We start from the raw sequence: 18,605 nt of genomic DNA, 5'->3' as shown, positions 1-18,605 counted from the left end.
TTGTTGCTTTGTTCTGCTAACGCATTATAAACTAATCTGATAATTTAGTCTAATTACTGCAATCATCTAATGTTGACTGCCAAAAAAAAAAAAAGAGACCTGAGACCAAGAGGACAAACAGTAAAATCTGAAACTAGAAGCATGCAAGGACAAACGTTTTAATAATTTTTCCTAATTTGCAGATTAGGATTGTAGCATCACTATCCCAGATCAATTTTTGAAAACCCATGAAGCTTTCCACCTCCACTCCTAGAAAAACACTGGCAAATACACAGCTGGATAGGCACTAAAAAGACAGTCTTTTCAGTATTATTACAAGCTACAAATGGAGAACTTAGCTATGAAAAAGACGCTCAAGGTGCCAAGAGAAAAAACAAGATTTACTGTTCTCTTATGAGGAAAAATAATCATCTGGTTTTAGACAAGAAACCGTTCTTCTGACCATCAAGGCTGAATCTGAAAAGTGAAGAGTCTTAAATCAAGTAGGGAGAGGAGTCCTTATGGAACATCGATACATGGCTCCATTTATTATATTGTTAATCCTTGTACAGCTGTGTATATAAGGTTAATGGTTTAAAAGCAAACTCAGGCAAATAGCTTGTTTGCAATAACATGAAAATTTTTAGCTTCAAATAGAAATTAATTCTCACATATATTAGGCCTACTTATGTTATTTCTGTAACGTATTAGCTAATAGTTAATTACCTATTAGTTGTTGCCCAACTTTCAATAAACTATTTATGAACTTAATTGTAATGTACATTTTGTCTAGCATGCGTACCAAGAGTGGCAGTGCACCTATCCACTTACCCAATACTGCTAAATTTGCATGTGTTTAAGCTTTTGAGCGGGGTATTTCAGCTTTAACTCAAAACTGGAATGTGTCAGACTTTACGTAAAAGAAATACAGAAATTTATTTTTACAAACATATACACACAATTTTTAGATGTTAAGTTCATCAGCCCACCTCACAGAGAATTTAAATTAAGACATCAAGTTACCCAAAGTCCCTCTGTAAGGATGTTTCTTTCACAAGGTAAAACTGATATTTAGTAAATTAAAATACTTGCTCTGAATTTTTATCCTGGCTCGGCTGCGTTAGTTTTCTCCAGGGATTGTATGCAGAGTCTATACTGTAGAGGCGCATATGCATGGCCAACACGTGGAACAGCTGATCTGAAACGTGAAGAAGATAGATCGCTGATTATTATGCACAGTAATAGGAAGTATTTTACATTAAGTTGCCATCATTTATTTTACAAGATTCTGAAAAGTCTGTTATGTCAAAGAAGCTCATACCCTAAAAAACATCATCTTATTACTCTTTATTTAACTTATATTTTAAAAAAGATTTTGAAGAGAAGTAAGATTTCAATAGAAGGCAGTGAACTTATGCATGTATATGACAAAATAATTTTGTTCTCTCTCCTGAGATTCTGAAACAGAGAAAGGCTGTTTAGAAAGCTTTGACCAGATCTCAGTTGTTTTAGTGCTCATAAAAAAAAAAATAAAAAAAATCTGCATGTAACTTAATGACAAGCCTTTTTAAAAATCCTGTTTTATTTGCTGTTATATTGCTACGGTTCCAGGCTCCCTTCACTTCCCTCTCCAGTTTAGGCCAGGAGCTGTGATTTGCTAAACATCCCTTCTAACCAGAGACTGATACACTCTTAACACACAGCTTTTATTTCTCTCTCTCACAGTTAAGTTCTGTGCCCAACATGTCTGAAATTAACCTAAAGTTGACAGAAGTTCTGGCCTACAGCAGGATCACTTCAGCTCTTCATCCTTAAAAAGTTATTATTCTTTCTGCCTTCATAAGGTTATTTTGTAGGTAACTTTTGGAGGAGAAAAACCCTAAACTTTTGACCACACCACAGTGACACTAAAGCAGCGACCGTCTTTGTAACTGCAGAGATTTGTCTACACTACCTGCAGGCAAAGTATGCTGAAATCCATCAACTGGAAACCTTCTGTGCATCCACTGTGACAAAAGTATAATTTACAAAACACTTCTAGAACCTTTTGCATAAAGGATGCTTAGTTTATTATTCATGCACATTACTGCAATATCATATATTAGAACGGACACTTTTCATTTATCTATGAATCACATGATCAACACAGAAAAAGGTAACATCTAACCCTTTCTGCCCTTAAGCGAACTAAGGAGGGAGGCACCGTGTATGTTGACAGAGAGGTATGTACAATAAGAATCTCGGACTTCTCTTCTTTTTCTGTGTTTATAATACAGTTACAGTTTGGAAAAAAAAATACATCTTTTTTTATCTTCATGGGTTTATATTAAAATCATATTTCAAAATACTATTTCCCATGATTTTGTTCACTTTTTTCCCTCCTGTCACACCGTGTCTTGCTATTTGCTCCATGTTTGCTCCTGTTCAATTTTCTGAGACCCTGCTTCCTTCCTCCCTTTCAACTTTTTCCTTTCATATCTTCCTGTCTCCTTTCCCCCCCAACCGCTATTTTATTCTTTCATTTGATCCCTTTGCCTCCTACTCTCTTAATCTCACTCCCTTCTGTCCACAACCCACTTGCTTAACCTACGTGCTTGCTCACAGGTCCTCTTTTTAAAGTAGAAATAGCAGCTATTAATTTATTTTCCATAAATAGACAATTACTCAGAGGTACGCAATGGCCAAAAAAGTCGCAAGATGGAGTCAGCTGACTGCCAGAGCCTGAGGGCTGTAATTAGCTCCTGGGGTTTGTAAAGTAATTGGAGATGCAGATGGCATTGGAATTGATTGCTGTCACCTGCTTTCTGAATAAAAGCAGTCAATGAGGACAAAATAAGTTATCTTTTCTTCTGGCAAGAGATTCTAGCAAAACATTGCTTTGCTGACAAATTGCAAAACCCTGAAAATATACTGATATTTCATCAAAATAATAAAAAAACCCTGCCAGTATGGTTTTGTTTCAAATGAAACCAATGAAAGTATCCGTTCCTTCCCTCTTGCCTCTCCACTACTAAAATAAATGAAATTTTTTTTCTGAACTGCTCCTTGCCTCAAACAGAAATAGGTAACTATGCAAACAGAGATAAATGCTTAGCATAATTAATTAACCCTCTGTTCCTTTAATAGCTATTTTCCTGAGCTTTTACTAATATGAAATTAAGCAGACAAGCATCAAATTCTAGCGCTGGAGAATTTATTTGTAATCTCCAAGTGTATAACATTTATGGAATCAAGATACATTCTAATATTTGACTAAATCTGAACAGAAAAATATCAGTCTTGTAAGACAATATATTTTGCTTGTGATTAAGGCAGCTATTGTTCCTTTACAACAAAAGGTGTTTAGCACGTAAATGTAAAGCTAGGAAGTAGTTAATAAGACATGGTTACAATGACCTTTTAGGAAATATTTTCTTTATGAATTGACTTAAAAACATGCGGACACCCTCTCAGGCAATGCAGCAGGGCCATGGGGTTCCCCAGGCCTGGGGCAGCCGAGGGGTAACACCCAAGGGGAACGCCACCGCTGGCATGGCCCAACAGCACACACCTTCCCCGCGGGCTAAAGTGAGCCCCGATGGAGCTACTGCATCCGTACTCGCATTTCTGAGAACATTTCTAACAATTAGCAAAAACTAAGGCCTAGGCAGAGGAAGATAGAAAGGTTTATTTCTTCACAAACATTTTTCTGTTTGTGACTCCAACTGCTTTACCTCCGATTTACTATGATTATGGAGTATTGGAGAAAGCCAAGGAAAACACCCGAGGACCCATAATCTAGAACCGGCAACTTCTTTGTGCAGAGTCCTTGGTGTTTCACCACATCCTTATGCGTGAGGGACTGGCAGGAATCTGCCTTGGGCCAAGTGAATTCCAGCGGTTTTGTTCCTCTGACTGCATCATTCCGAAACGGAAACATAAAAATACAGAATAACTTCCCATTTCCTAATAGACTACTTAGAAGCTTTAAAATACACTTTTCTTTTTTTTCTAAAAAAAGGCAAGTAACAGCAAAACTTTAACACAACAACGGCCTACAAACAAGACCCTTGCAAAGTCTTGCCAAGAATGGAAAGGAAGGCCATAACCCCCTAGGCACCCACCACTTACAGCGGATCTTACGCCCGTTCTCCCCAGGCAAACCCACCTTTCTAAGTGGGAAAGACAGGATTTGGATGTAGCTCAGGGCCTCCAAAATAACATCCTTAACAAAATTTGGTAGAAGAATATTAATTTTGAAAGCATAGCAGCAACAAAATTAAGAGAATGATAATTATGCAGTCACAATAAAATGAGTATTAAAGGTTTATTGATAACAAATCATGAGAAGTAAGGAGTGAAAAGAATTTGAATATGGTCGTCCCTCTCCTAATAACTTCATAGCATTTGAGACAGGCTGCATCCAGTTAAATTGAATAAACATAAAAATCACAAAATTTGAATGCACAATATTACTTCTTGCTGGAAGTCGTCAGGGGCTTGGCAGGATTCCAAGATTTAGACATTTAAGTGGACAAGACTATTACTGGCTTTAAAACATATCTGTACAATTCAAATATTACCCACATTGAAGCAGCGCTGTCTCAATTCTCCCAGCTTTTTTAGATGGTCTTTGTTTTCACAGAATGTGTGTAAAGCTTATATAAAACACTTAATAGAATCATCTAGATTAGCAGCTAGACATTAGCTTTGACTTTGATTCTTATTAGCCTTCTTAATTCCATTTCTAAAAATTACAAAAATAAATCTATTGCTCTGTACACTGCTGCTGTTGGTACGTTCTTTTCAACTCTTCCTATACCAGCTCTACTTCTCAGGTTTATCCTACTGAGAGAGGAGCAATAAACTCAGCTGGAATCGGTACTTTCAAAGGAGCAGCTCAAAGCATAAGACCCTGTCTTCGCACTGGGACTGAAGCTGTTAGAGGAAGTGTTCGAATGCTGCTCCTCTCATAAAAAACCCCCAAAGATAATGGGTATTTTGTCTACATATCCACACTGCCTGCACTAGCACCTGCAGTTACATTCTTTACTATTTTTAATATTAAAGCACACTGATTTTACAGAAGTTGACAAAGCTCTTAATTTTCTGCTATGCCAAAGTACATAAAGCAAGAGTCTATAAAGGCGATTTCACAGCTCTTTTCATGGCTAGCGTGGTATGCACAGCACAGAAGATGACTAAATTCAGAGAGATGACCAGATAGGGATTTGATAGATGAACGGCAGAATTTATAAAAAACGCTGTGCTGAACTGACAAAAGTGTGCGATTTAGGAAGTTATGTGCAGGTCTAAGTTTTGGTCACACTAGTAATCTTGGTTTGGTCTTTGCCAAAGTGATCGCAAATTTCCACAGACAAAAAAGGCAGCAAAACTCATGGTCTCTTGACTGTAAACTCTCAGATTACCAAAGCTGAAATCAGCAGATTTTTTCTGTTATTAATTCCACTTCCACAATGTATAGCAATGGGCTGTAATAATGATGACAAAGAAAATTAAGGAATTTGGTGACTTTGTTTTGCTTGCAAAAGTCTAGATGTGTTTATTCCCCAGTCTCTCTCACGTTTATGTTTTAGAAGGATGTAAATAACACATACTGCTGTCATGAAATTCTCTACTTTGCTATTTTGATTCAGTCTTCTCTTTTTTCATTCTATAAATTACTCTTCATATTTACAATGTCAAAAGATCACAAAACACAGTGACACAGCTGTTCACTGCAAGTGGAACCGAAAACGTCCTTGTTCCAACTGGTGTCTGAAACTCTTACCAGACCAGAGACATTACAACCTTCTGCAAAAGTTTGCTGGGACTATCAAGGAAAATATAGATTATAACAAAACCCACTTTATACAACCAGATGGGACTTGATTGTTAATAAGGAGATTGAAGATTTTTTTTTTTTTCCTCCTTGTAGAGATTGATATAGTCCACTTAGCAACAGCAGCTGCTGAGACCTGCTGACAGCATCTTCCCATTCATCACTGATCCAGTAGATTGGAATCAGTGAAGAAAAAAAAAACGTGAAGGTCAGGGAAAGCCTATTAAGGCATTAAGACATGAATAGTCTTTACAAAATCTCAGACCTTAATCGTTGATGAAGCAGATAATTATCCTCAACACCAAACTTGCCAGTGTATGAAATCAACTTTAGCAATAGAACTGGAACGGTACCTGTCTTTGCCTCTCCCATGCTAGGTATGAATGGCATACCAAGCTGTTTAGGAAACAGTTAGGATCATCTGTTGGTGAGAAAAACTGCTTTTTCAAAGTTAACATGAATGCATGGGTACCAAAGATCTGCAGATTGCCAGCTATTAACTAAAAAAAACCAAAACACCCCAAACCAAACCAATCAATCACAGAAACCCACTGTACCAAGGCAAAAAGCATTCCTGAAAACTACTTTTCTTCTTATTTTCAGTGGCTGCAGAGAGGTGTGTAGGAATCTTTGCAACCACATTCACATGAATAGATTACAGGAAGGAGACAGTTGCAACTGAGCAATTCATAAAAGAATTAGGTTTTTCTTCCTACAGGAATGAACCGTACTTAGAGGTTCCAAGTATCACCAGCCACATTGATAAAATGGAGACAGCCATTACTATCAATGTGGTTGAAAACTTTGATGCAGAAGCAGCATGAAGAGCTTCAAAAATGCTTTGTGTCAAGATGACTTTTGGTCCACAGAAAAGCACTAAAACCACTGATTAAATTGATACTAACATCATAATCAAGAGAGATGACACTGCTGAGCCATCTACAAATGCAAAGCACAGGCTTTAAATGAACGAGGAAAAAACCAAAACAATAAAAACCCCCAAAAACCCCAATGGTGGAACAATACAGTTTCTCAACAGTTAAAACCATCACAGAAGTTATGAAGATGCTGGACATTTTCCTTTGAGGCTAGCTTACCCAATTCTTAAATACTTTTTTGATGTCCACTTGTAAACTAACGTCCTTTTCAATTAATGCAGTTGATGCTGAAATGCCAGACTCTGCTATCTGTGAGAAGCATAAGGATAAGGAGCTCCTATGCAGGGAAACTGAAGCCAGAGGACACGGTGCTAGAATATTTAATCCTTCCCAAAACAACCCCTAATCCTATCCTTATTACAAAGGGAAAAAGGAGAAAAAGAAAGGAAAGCAGCCAGAAAGAATGAACTACTTTTAAAAAGTTAAAAGGAAGAACGGACTAGATTATAAATTCATTTTTAGATAACTTAAATTTTGTGGAATTGTTCACCCACTACTGCAAAATTATGAGCAACGAGAGAAAAAAACACGTATACACAAGTTAAAAAGTGACACAGAAGTCAAAGAGAAGTCCTAATTATTCAGCCTTAACATTGTCTTCTGAAGCTGTTCTATAAATATAAAACAATGAAAACAAAAGACCAAAACATAAATCTCAAACTTTATAAGACCTGTACAATTGCTATATATCATAATTATCCCCTAAACCCAAGAGAATCTTCAATGCCATAAGCTCTAAAACTGTAACGGGGTCCTTAAAATAGGACTTGATTTTTAAGCAATAAGTAAATAAGACTCTACTTGCATTTTTTGGTTGCATACTGTTTAGTAACACACGCTCATGCAAACACCCATACAAGACTTTAAACCTTAAAATGGCAATTTTACAGCCAAATTTTCTTCTTCATTCTTCTCACCCAGCCTCAACTGCTGACACTAACAGCTACATTAATCATTCTTAATTTTACTTCCTGAGAGCAGCTGCCCTCATGGTGCAATCTACTAAACCAGCTCTTGACCTATTTGTTCCCACCGTCTTCCCCGACGCTCGCTGCTGTAACAGCTCACCTGGGACAACACACTCTGTTTTCTGCAATATCTAATCACCAAACTTTACAGTTGTTACATGACTAATACAGAGCGGTACACTCTCACAAGAGAGACACCTCATTATTTCACGCATAAGACGACCAAAACCGGGTTATATCTTAGATTACTTCTGCTGGACCTGAAACGAATGACGTTTAAAAAACAAAAGCAGTTTCAATACTGTACAAGCAAGACTTTAACAAAACAGTATTCAAGTTCTATATAGGGTATGGGTTTTTAAAATCTTTCTTTCCTCACTGCATAAGACAATGAAGAAGTTGAAGGTATATTTAAGATGAAACTTTAAAAACAGGATTACTGCTTGGAAAAATAAATGAGTATGGAAAAATAAAATATTTTACGGAACATGTACCTAAGAACTGCAATTTTTTAATCTCTAAATGCACTGATATGAGAGGGGCATGAAGGAAACTCATATAATTCTGTAATGGTTTAGTGAAAACAAACCCTGCTATATATGAAAAAGTGATTCTGCTCCTACTTTTTAAAAGCAATAGTTGATGTAATCTTAGAGATTCTCATTAAAAAGATAACTTCCAGACTTTGCAAGTGTGAGAAGTATCTTCAACTTTCTATGAGTTTAGTCTGTTCCAGTAATCTATTTTGATGAACTGACAACACTGGTTGTTCCTTTTCTGAGACATACTTAAGGGCAAAATAGTAAAAGTGTTGGAAAAATAGGTAAGTATGATGTATCAATTTAAAGAGGACATCAGTTTGTCTTGTCGAAGCAACAATCTAGCATAAGACAATTCTTCAGTGGAGATACATTCCCCATGTATGATTTCCTATTTTGTTATTCTCCAAAAAGAAATTTCTCCAATGATTACAGTATTCTCCATGCGTTTCAAGACTTGAGGAACTTTTTAAAATTAAAAATTAAAATTTAATTAATTAAAATCCTGACCGACCTTTTCACTGGCTGTCAGCAAAAGGTATGCTTCCTTTTAAAATCAGGTCCTAAGTATGTAAGAGCCCTTATTTATGCAAGATGAGGTTGAAGGGACGGTGTGGTAAGTATAAGAAAAAAAATAGATAATGTGTTATACAGACCACTTAGTGTTAGCTACAACGCCTCAGCTTCATGGATTTTTTTTTCTTTTTCTTTTTTTCTTAAAAAAAATCCAAACAAACAAAACCAACTTTGAGGTAGTTCTTCCCTTGGTGTCAGCTGATAAAGTTCAAATTGAACCAATGGGGCTATAGAGATGTACACGGAGGAAGCTGATCAGCATTCTGGTGGTTCAACCATTCACTGCACAATCACAATCTTCCAGCACTTACTGACATTAGTTGGTGATAAAGCACCATGAGAAAAAACATCATTTTTTTTTATATATATGTTAAGCTGTTAAAGAGGTACATACAACACAAATTTGACACTGATATGACATCCAACTTTTCACAGTGTTTTAAGATGTAATGAATGTATTTCATTACACTTCTATCTTTAAAAAGTCATATAGAGAAGCTGAAATGCCCTGACTTTGAAAAACTGTCAGTAAGATAAACACGTGACCTTATAGATTACAGGCCACTTCCCCGCACACGTTCTTCTAAACTTTAAAACATCAAGACTTTTAAAGATCTCATATGACTAGTAAAGCCATGTGAAAACAGGGGTATGCTCTCATTACGTGTAACATCATTATAAATTTTTTCACTTTAAATATTTCAAAAGCTTTTCATTTCTAAGCTGAAATCTCTGCCCTAAACTGCTCATCATGGTCTTCCAAATAACACGCCTGTGAAATAGGTAATACATCCAGTAAGTTGCTAAAATTCAGAGAAAAAGCATACATCTTACTAGGTGAGTATACAATTAAAAATATATTGTAATCCAAGAAGAAATTATCTGTAGAGCCTTGATACTATTAAATGCATCAAATTTGCAAACAGTGATACAACAATGTTCTTTTAAAACATGCATTTTTCATGTACTTTGCCCTGCCAGTAAAGCAGGTACTTTTTGGGTACTTTGCCCACCGGATGGTGGGAGGAGACAACGTACAGTAGGGTTTAAAACTACTTTTCATAAATCACAACACACGAATGAAATCAATTAAGACTCCAGTTCCTGGCAGCAAGAGGAAGCTCTTATCCTAGAGAGGATGTGGACAGCATAGCATGTGATGGGATTTCTTTGGTGGCTCATCACCTCAAATGATGAGAAAAAGCATTGCCCACAAATCATGTACCAAAAGGCAGAGGTGGGCCCAAGCTATCTGACATTTTTACCACCAAATCCGCTGCTAGTGCTGCATGAGCTTGATTTAAACAAGCATTAGCAGCATTCTGGAAGACTTCTGAATTTTTCCAGGGGAAAGAAAAAAGAAAGAAAGAAAGAAAGAAAAAAAGGCCATTCCTAACAGTTTATGTTTATCTTAAGGAAAAAAAGCACTTCTGTCAACCACAAGTGCTTCATTTGCCAAATAATAAAGGTTTCAGAACGATGAAGATTTCAGTTTCTACGAAAGAAAATCTAAAAAACTCTCCTGTCAGAGAAAGAACCAGGGAAATTAAAGACAAGGGACAGGGTAGTCGCAGATTTCTAGGTATGAGACCAAGTCATGAGCTACATTAGCACTCAGAGAAACAAATTTCTTTACTATTACTAGCAACAGCCAGGGTGAAACAAAGCTTTCCTGTTTTACCCTAAAAATACTTATCATTCTACTCATAAAAATGGAAAGTTATTAAAACATATTACACGGATACTATGACAATTGATTCCTAACTAGATTATACTCGCAACACATGAACAGCTCTAACAAATAATTTGTGCAAATCAGATTTCAGATGTTTTAAATTGCAACAAAACCCAAAAGACTCATTATAGCAGAAATAAGGTGCTTGAAAGAAAAAAGTTGACATAATTTAGAAAATGTTAGAAAGAACGAGACACCTTTATTCAATATTCTAATAATTTATATTGCACTTCATTATGTAAAACTTACTTAAACATGATCTTTTCCCAGCTGTGCTTGCACCTCCTGAACATAAATTGCCTCCTCGATGGACCAGCTCAAGTTCCAAGTTTGTTCTGCAAGAAAAACGTAATAGCGTTGAATGGAACAGCATTATTCAAGTTTCTAAGGACACGAAAGACTCACCACAAACTCCCAGTGCGCACGAATTAAAAGAATCCTGTGAACTAACCTTTAGTGTGAGATAATGCCAAAATATGACTCGGAATAAAACAAACTTTATCAAGATATTGCCACATGTGATTTTAAGTGGTTTGATTAGCAAGTACTACATTAAGACACCTGGTACAGTTGTGACTGAAGAATAAATAAATGTTAATTCTGAGGCTTTTTTCTGTATGCACACGCAACTCCTTGATAATAAGGGACTTTATGTGCAAATCTGAAAAGACAATATACAGATAGGCTAAATTTCAATCCATCAGATACGTCTATAAAGCGCTCTCTTTAATGGCAGGGCTTTTGTTTTGCTTTAAACGAACAGTCAGCACAATGGATATGCCATCAAGTAACTAAGTATGAAAACAGTCTAAATTATAATGGAAGCGCTGACCTTTAAAGATAAGTTAGTTAATAAAAGCCTTGGAGGTTAAATCTGAATGAAACACTGGCATTCACTGCAGCTCATTAGTATGAAACAGGAGTTGTGTCACTAAATCTCTGCATGACACATTGATGCTTTTTTTCTTAGTATTATTGTAATCTGATACTTAGGCACCAATTGTTTAGGCCAAATTCGATAGCTTTGTTTAATTTTGGAATTGGATGTTTCAGTACTGCATTATCTTTTACCCCCAAGACTTGGTGCAAACAATTTATGTTATATTCTCTGAGAGTTTGTTTTAATAAGTCAACATACATTCCTTTAATTGGAATAAAGGAATATAACTATTATGCTGAAATGTTATTTTGCTAACTTAATCCAAACTACAAAGCTCAGTCTAAACATATTTTGTCCTTTAACTAAAAGCCAAATAATTTTAGGTTCAATATAACGCGACTGACTACATAATAAAATCTATTTTAGAATTTTAGGCACATATATCTAAGCTAAGAACACACACCCACGCATATTTAAGAAAAAACTACAGGATGCCTATTTTATTCAAAACAAGTTATTTTTTTAAGAATTTCAGCTCCATCATCTTGAAAGAATAATACATTTTTGATACGCAGTGTTTGTTAAGATACTTTCATATGTTTTTAAAATAGTAACATTTCAGAATATTACTATCCCGAAGTTTGCAGCTTATGCCACCCATTTCTGAAGGAATGCTTTAATCCTCTCTACTCAGAAAAGGCAATTTAACATTGATAATGTGCCTGCTCAGAGCTCCATCTGGTTGCTGCTGATAAGGGCATCTGTGTGACAGGGGAATTTTCCACTCTTCAGGCGATTTGCGGTGCTCACTGAACTTCTAAAAATCCACCAGCAAGGAAGCAGGGACAGGGATTTCATAGGGACATTTCAAGCAGGGACAAAATAGCAACCGTAGATCAGCATGTGCTAGTTCACCATGGGAGTATAAAGGAAACCAGTATGTTTTATTTCTACAAACCTTCCGATAACTAATTTGTAGAACAAAATTAATGGCAGCCTTTCATTAAAAGCAAGACAATTAAGATTTAAACCAAAACCACTACCTGAATGTCTAAGAACAACTTTCTAGATCTAGAATTTTGAATTGTCCTTTCACCAAGAAATATGTACTATTTTAGAAAACAAACCTCAGGGATAGTTCTGAAAAAAAGAAACTCTTCTTGATACGGATGACGTGTCACATAGTACGTTTTGGTAATAAGGAATGTAAGGAGAGAGATTCTGGGAAACGTATACTCCACCACACGCATCGTACCAGCTCTCACCTCCCACATTTTTTCATTGCCCCCAGCTCCTCAAAGAGAGCAGCTTATAGTTCAGCTTTCTTGGAAATGTAAATATTAGCCTTTTCCTCTACGACATCTCTTTCAAAACACACATAAACTTTGCCACAAAAGTGCACAGTGAAGAAAGCATCTTTTGTGAAACTGAACACTTGTCCTTTATAAAATCTTTTACGTCACGTACAGCCCTTAATCATTTTTGAAAGAGACTAGTGTACCTCCTCCCAAATTCAAGCTCCATTCTACCTTGAGGATCTGAGTACCATCTGCCCTCTACTGAAGAAACGCAGAGCTCTCTGTGCCTATTCTCTCATCAGTGAAGAAAAACTTGGGCATCTGATACAAGAGTGGAAACACAGAGTGGTCTCCGAAAGCATCCTTTCCTATCTCAGCCCCTCAACATGAAGGAAAGAGAACGAGAAAGAAAATCTATATGAGTGACTCTTTCCTCTATCTAGAAATCTTTGCATCATTCATTGGAGCAACAAATTTTGTAAAACACTGGCTTTATCTTTCTCACTCACAGAAAAAAAAAACATGAGAAGATGGATTTTGCTCAGCCCTACAGGCTCCTGATTAAAAACCAGCCCTACTCCATCCCTTCTTGTGGGCTTTCATTAAAGGAACGTATCGGGGGTGAGGTGGGGAGGGCGATTGTATATTTCTCAGCATCCATATCAAGGAGGGATTTAGATCTTTTTAGTCCGAAAAAAGAAGACCGAGGGGGGGATCTTATCAATGCTTATACATACTGAAAGGGTGGGTGTCAGGAGGATGGGGCCAGGCTCTTTTCAGTGGTGCCCAGTGACAGGACAAGAGGTAATGGGCACAAACTTGAACATAGGAAGTCCCACCTAAACGTGAGGAGGAACTTCTTTCCTTTGAGGGTGGCAGAGCCCTGGCACAGGCTGCCCAGAGAGGTGATGGAGTCTCTGTCTCTGGAGACATTCCAAACCCCCCTGGACTTGTTCCTGTGCCACCTGCTCTGAGTGACCCTGCTCTGGCAGGGGGTTGGACTAGATGATCTCCAGAGGTCCCTTCCAACCCCAACCATTCTGTGATTCTGTGACAGAGTAGGGGGAAGTAAAAATACAATGCCCTTTCCAGAAAGCAAACATATTTGGATGGACCTCTTCTTTCTATCAAGACAGAAGAATCAAGTTAAGCCCTACCATTTTTTCTACTTCACTTTAAAAGGACAACACATATATGAGAAAATCCAGACACCGAGACACAGAGCGGAAGGAAAAAGCACAAGGTTCTTATATTAGTCTATACATAGTGGCCAGCAAACCCAAAAGCTTTGTTTACACAGCCAAAAACAGCACGAGACCTATTGCGATGCAGTGCAGAAATAGTCTTCCAAGACACTGCCGCAAATGACAGTCATCAATGCTATGAACGTGGACCTATTAAAATTAAAGCTAGGCGCACATGATTTGCAAATGACACGCTATACTAATCTCATACACGCCAGCAAAGACCACAGAAGGATGCATACAAAAAGGGCATACATTTAGCAAGGTAAGACTGTAGGGAAAGGGGGAGGTAGCTGAGGAGCTGCTCTTCCAGCTGTGAATGCAAATCAGGATGCAGAGACCCTGGTGCCTCTTTTGCTAGGAAAACAGACAGGAGGGTTAGCTCTCCCACTAGGTGGTAGAGAATTTGCTTGTAATTTCTTTTCTCTGCTACAAGTGACATCTGATTTTCTTGGAGATGGCATCTGTGACACTGACAGCCGTAAAACTGGAATCAAACATCACAGAGAAAATGCTGGTAATTTTGACACTGTTTTAGAAGACTTATTCACATGAAGAGAGATTCCTGGTTGCTGATGTAGACAAGGCTCCTTCTGTGATCCCCATTTAAGTAAATAAAACTAATGTCTGATGGCGCAATTAAAAACATCCTGTGATTTAAAAAACACCAACATGGCAGTGATATAGAAATAATCTCATTCTGCTAAACAGTAGTAGAGAAGATTTGACAGTTTGGGAAAAGAAGGCAGAAAAAGAAATTCAACATAAAATTTTGATATATGGAAAGCAAAACCTTAAATAAAGAAGGAAACTAAATAAGCAGAAGAGAAAACATTCTCCAGGTTTTGTGCCACCGCTGCATATACTAAAAATGAACTGAGACACACATCTTTCCATTTTGCATATGCCTGCATGTGAAAATCAGAAAATTTAACCATCATGTACTGAGTACTCAAAAAGTATTTTTTGGAGAGGATGGAATTTTATTATTATTTGTTTTTAGAAGAAAACTATCGGGTGAGTAAAACCATTAGGGAGAAACAGAAAAGAAAAAAAAAAAAAAAAAGAACACACCCACCTGGCTACCGAATACATAAAGAGAAAATCATTGTCAGGTGATCCAGGAGTCTTACTATAATCTGTATACTTCTTCTGTGTGGTGCTTTTTATATCTTTCATTACAGATTCCATTTCTTTACTGAGATTGGTTTCAGACTATGAACAAAGACACAAAAGAAGATTAGTTAATTTTACCTGAAGAAATGCAATAGCTGATCACAAAGTGCATCACTTTCACATTTATAAAAACACATTTGCAGGCTATGAAAAGATATGCATTAAAAGCCAATATTCTATCTCACAGAAGGGTTATAATATTCTGAAAGTTATTCTGATTTGTTCTGAATATGAAGACATCACTGTTTTGTCTCCTAAATTCAAGAATCTCACTGCTCGCATTATTTTAAAGTATATTTGCATTGCACAAGCACATGAAAATAACATACAGTGCCTCCATCAAGACTCAAAGGCTACCAAATTGTAATAGAATTAATTCTATCATTCAGAAAGACCTCATATGAAGCTTTGTAATTCATGAGCATCTGCAAAATGCTTTTTCTGTAGAACAAATAATCCATACCTTAAAGTGTTTATAATAAACATTCTTTAAATAGCTTCCAGTTACAAGGATATTGGTGTTTTTACATTGTAAAGAAATGATAAATTAATTTTATGTTACATATATTACATATTCAATTCTATGTAAATTACTACAGAGAAGTGAAAATGTACCCCATAAAAATGTATTAAATACATTTTGTCATAGCTCTTCAATTGTTTTAGTAGGTAATGCAATAAGTGCTGTAAATATTTAAAATTTCTTGATATTAAAAGAAAAATAAAATAGTATGCTATCTTCCATATCAGAAGAAAATGAAGTTTCCCAGGTTGTCGAGTTTCTAAGAGGTCACAAATGCAACATAATGTAAAAACTGAAAGGTAGAGGCAAATTAACAAGGATCTTTCTGCCTTACACTGATGCTTACTGGGAAAGTTCCCAGCTGTTCTTGAAGATCTTCCACCTCTTGTACAAGGTCTTGCATACACTTGTTACTATGACTTTGCCAAAGGCTTCTTTCCACATTGTTTCCAGGATAACAAGGAAGAACACTGTTAGCAAACTGCCTACAGAGGGGACAGGTAAATTCTCCTTTGTCCACGGAAAAACCCTGGAGGACCTGGTCATTCTAAAAGAAAATAAAGAAGATGTAGCTGAAATTTGCAAAAGATTTTAATTTTTAGTTTGATATTTCAGGTGTATACCTAAAGAACTAAGTCTAAAACCAAAAACTGTAAAGGAAGAATAACTGGAATGGCTCCTCATGCTAGTGAAAAAGGTCTCAGTTACTATAGACTGTCTTACAATCCTCCAACTCAACTCATTTTCCTAATTTTTAAAAGTACTCTTCACTTTCAACAGTATCCCCATAATAAACTAGAAATGCTTCAATGGGGCATTTTGATCGTTTCACATGTTGTCTCTTTCTGGCAATTCCTGTAAAGTTTGAGACTCCTTCGATAAGATCTTTTAATTTATAGAGAGGCAATTTTATTTTCAGTCATGAAAAATATTTGATGTTATTTCACAGAAGTAGTACAGGCTGAAAAACCTAAGCAAGTAGCCATTGGAGGGTAGCATGACAAAACCCCTAATTATTTCTTCTTTATCCTGAAGGATCAAAAAATGGACCCAGAAGTAGGTGTTTGGGAAGTGGGGACATCTCCTGAGTGCTCCTGTTATTGGCAAGCAACCTTGCTTCAGCTTTGTGAATTGCCTCAATGGCTTCCCACCCCTGGGAGAAGAGAACTGCGAAGTTAATACTGACTATAATTTAAACTCCAAGCAATCAGCCCAGAATGCTGAGGCGTCCTGGTTAGCCTACTTTTACACACCTTTCTGGATGTTGATCTCCGATTGTATTATGTAAAAATAAATGTTTTCTCCAGATGAACACGAGTCTATATAAATTATTTCGGTATTAAGAATGCTAGGAATAGTCAAAATTATTATGCACTCATCTAGGCAGTAATAATACCTGGTAGGATCTAAAGTTCACTCAAATAATCTAGAAATCTTCAAGAATACAATGACATGGAATAACAGTTTATTTCGAGTTTAATTGAGAATCCACCAGAAAAGGGACTTCAGTGTCTATATGATGCAAAAGATTACTTTTTCAAAAATCTCTAAAATGAGATTCTACCATGAAAGCCCAGATTTTAATTAGTTATATCTTGATGACACATTTACCCCTGAAAGCAACTTTACAGCCATATGGAAAAGAACAATTCATCATAGAATCCAATAAAGGTGGCACAGCTTCCCGTTTCTCTCGAGCTAAGTGTCACAGTATAACCAATGCAGATACTAAAACCACAAACCATTGCTCATAGTTTTTCTCAAACTGGAAACAGATCAACAAATCTTATGAAAAATCAAAACTAAAGAAATGCCACAAAGTAATCTTGAATAAAAAAAAGCATTTTCGTATGCAACAAGAAGTTGTCATTTAGTCTTTATTTTGTTACATTAAAAATAAATGATTACTTAAAATCTGATGGCTTCTACCACTGCTGAGCTTTGATAACATTGTATGGTGCTATTCAGAAGATCTGCAATTGGGCTGCAAGGGATTGAGAAGGGTGAAGGAGGCCGGCAACACCAATAGAACACTACCCTGTTTACTGAGACCACGTGAAAACAAATGGACATCTTTTCTAGCCAACAATTTCTGAGGCTCGACCAACAAACTGTATTTTAAAAACCATATACAGCAGTAATTTCCCAATAGTATTTTTCAAGGAGGAAAAAAAAAAAAGGCATAATTCACATGAGTGAAACTGTTTTAACTCATTTCTCTAAACTGCATGTATATACGTAACATATACCATACATAACTAGAGATAAAAATCTGATTTTTTTGTGTCTGAATTTTCACATTAAAATTAACCAAAAGCACAAGTTTGTATTTGTAAAATTCTCCTCTCATTTTTTCTTCAATTTCTCTGTAATTTCTAACATGTTACAGATCAAACAGAAATGAAGAGTGTAAGAAATGCTTTACCTGAATATGCACACCAGGAAAAAAACAAACACCAAAACCCAGTAATTTAATTTTTTATCAACGTTGTCAATTTAGGCAAATATTTTTTCTGATATATCAGAATAACTGAAAATGAAGTACTTTTGTTAATAATGCCAAGGTATAATAAGAGATTTAGTATCTACAGTTCTTGAAATATAATAAAAACATATTGTCCATTCATTTAAACCAAATCTTTCTCCAAACGGAACAGCATAAATCCAATTCATGTCACTAAGAACAGTTGAGATCAAAGAAAAAAGAAAAAAAGAAGAGATAAGATGACCTCTAGTTTTCCTTACCCGTAAAGATTCCATGTAAGATTTATGACAATCTATGTGTAAAGTGTGACCACAAGTTTGTACATAAACACCTCCTTCCCAGCCTATTGACACTGCTTGCAGGCAGGAACTCTAAAAGGCGGCAAAAACAGTAAGAAAAAAGAACAATATATATAGTTATAAAGGTATTTGCCACAACTTATT

At 36.3% G+C, this 18,605-nt stretch overlaps 1 protein-coding gene across 6 annotated transcripts in view; it reads right to left on the bottom strand.

The window, feature by feature from the left end:
* Positions 1-18,605, bottom strand: part of UBR3 (ubiquitin protein ligase E3 component n-recognin 3) — a 114,151-nt gene that overhangs the window by 25,640 nt on the left and 69,906 nt on the right. For 4 of the 6 annotated variants that reach the window (XM_063340279.1, XM_063340280.1, XM_063340282.1 and 1 more), the window contains 5 exons: positions 18,423-18,533; positions 16,012-16,224; positions 15,057-15,193; positions 10,806-10,891; positions 1,072-1,177 (listed from right to left, as the gene is read on the bottom strand). In XM_063340279.1, the coding sequence (XP_063196349.1) occupies positions 1,072-1,177; positions 10,806-10,891; positions 15,057-15,193; positions 16,012-16,224; positions 18,423-18,533 (653 nt within the window). The remainder of the gene's footprint in view (positions 1-1,071; positions 1,178-10,805; positions 10,892-15,056; positions 15,194-16,011; positions 16,225-18,422; positions 18,534-18,605) is intronic. The other 2 variants (XM_063340281.1, XM_063340283.1) reach the window with 1 other exon arrangement.

This window comes from Chroicocephalus ridibundus, chromosome 7 (genome assembly GCF_963924245.1).
Source record: "Chroicocephalus ridibundus chromosome 7, bChrRid1.1, whole genome shotgun sequence".
Classification (NCBI taxonomy): Eukaryota; Metazoa; Chordata; class Aves; order Charadriiformes; family Laridae; genus Chroicocephalus; species Chroicocephalus ridibundus.
The sequence above is the reverse complement of the archived record's forward strand: the minus strand, read 5'-3'. Positions and strand labels throughout refer to the sequence as shown.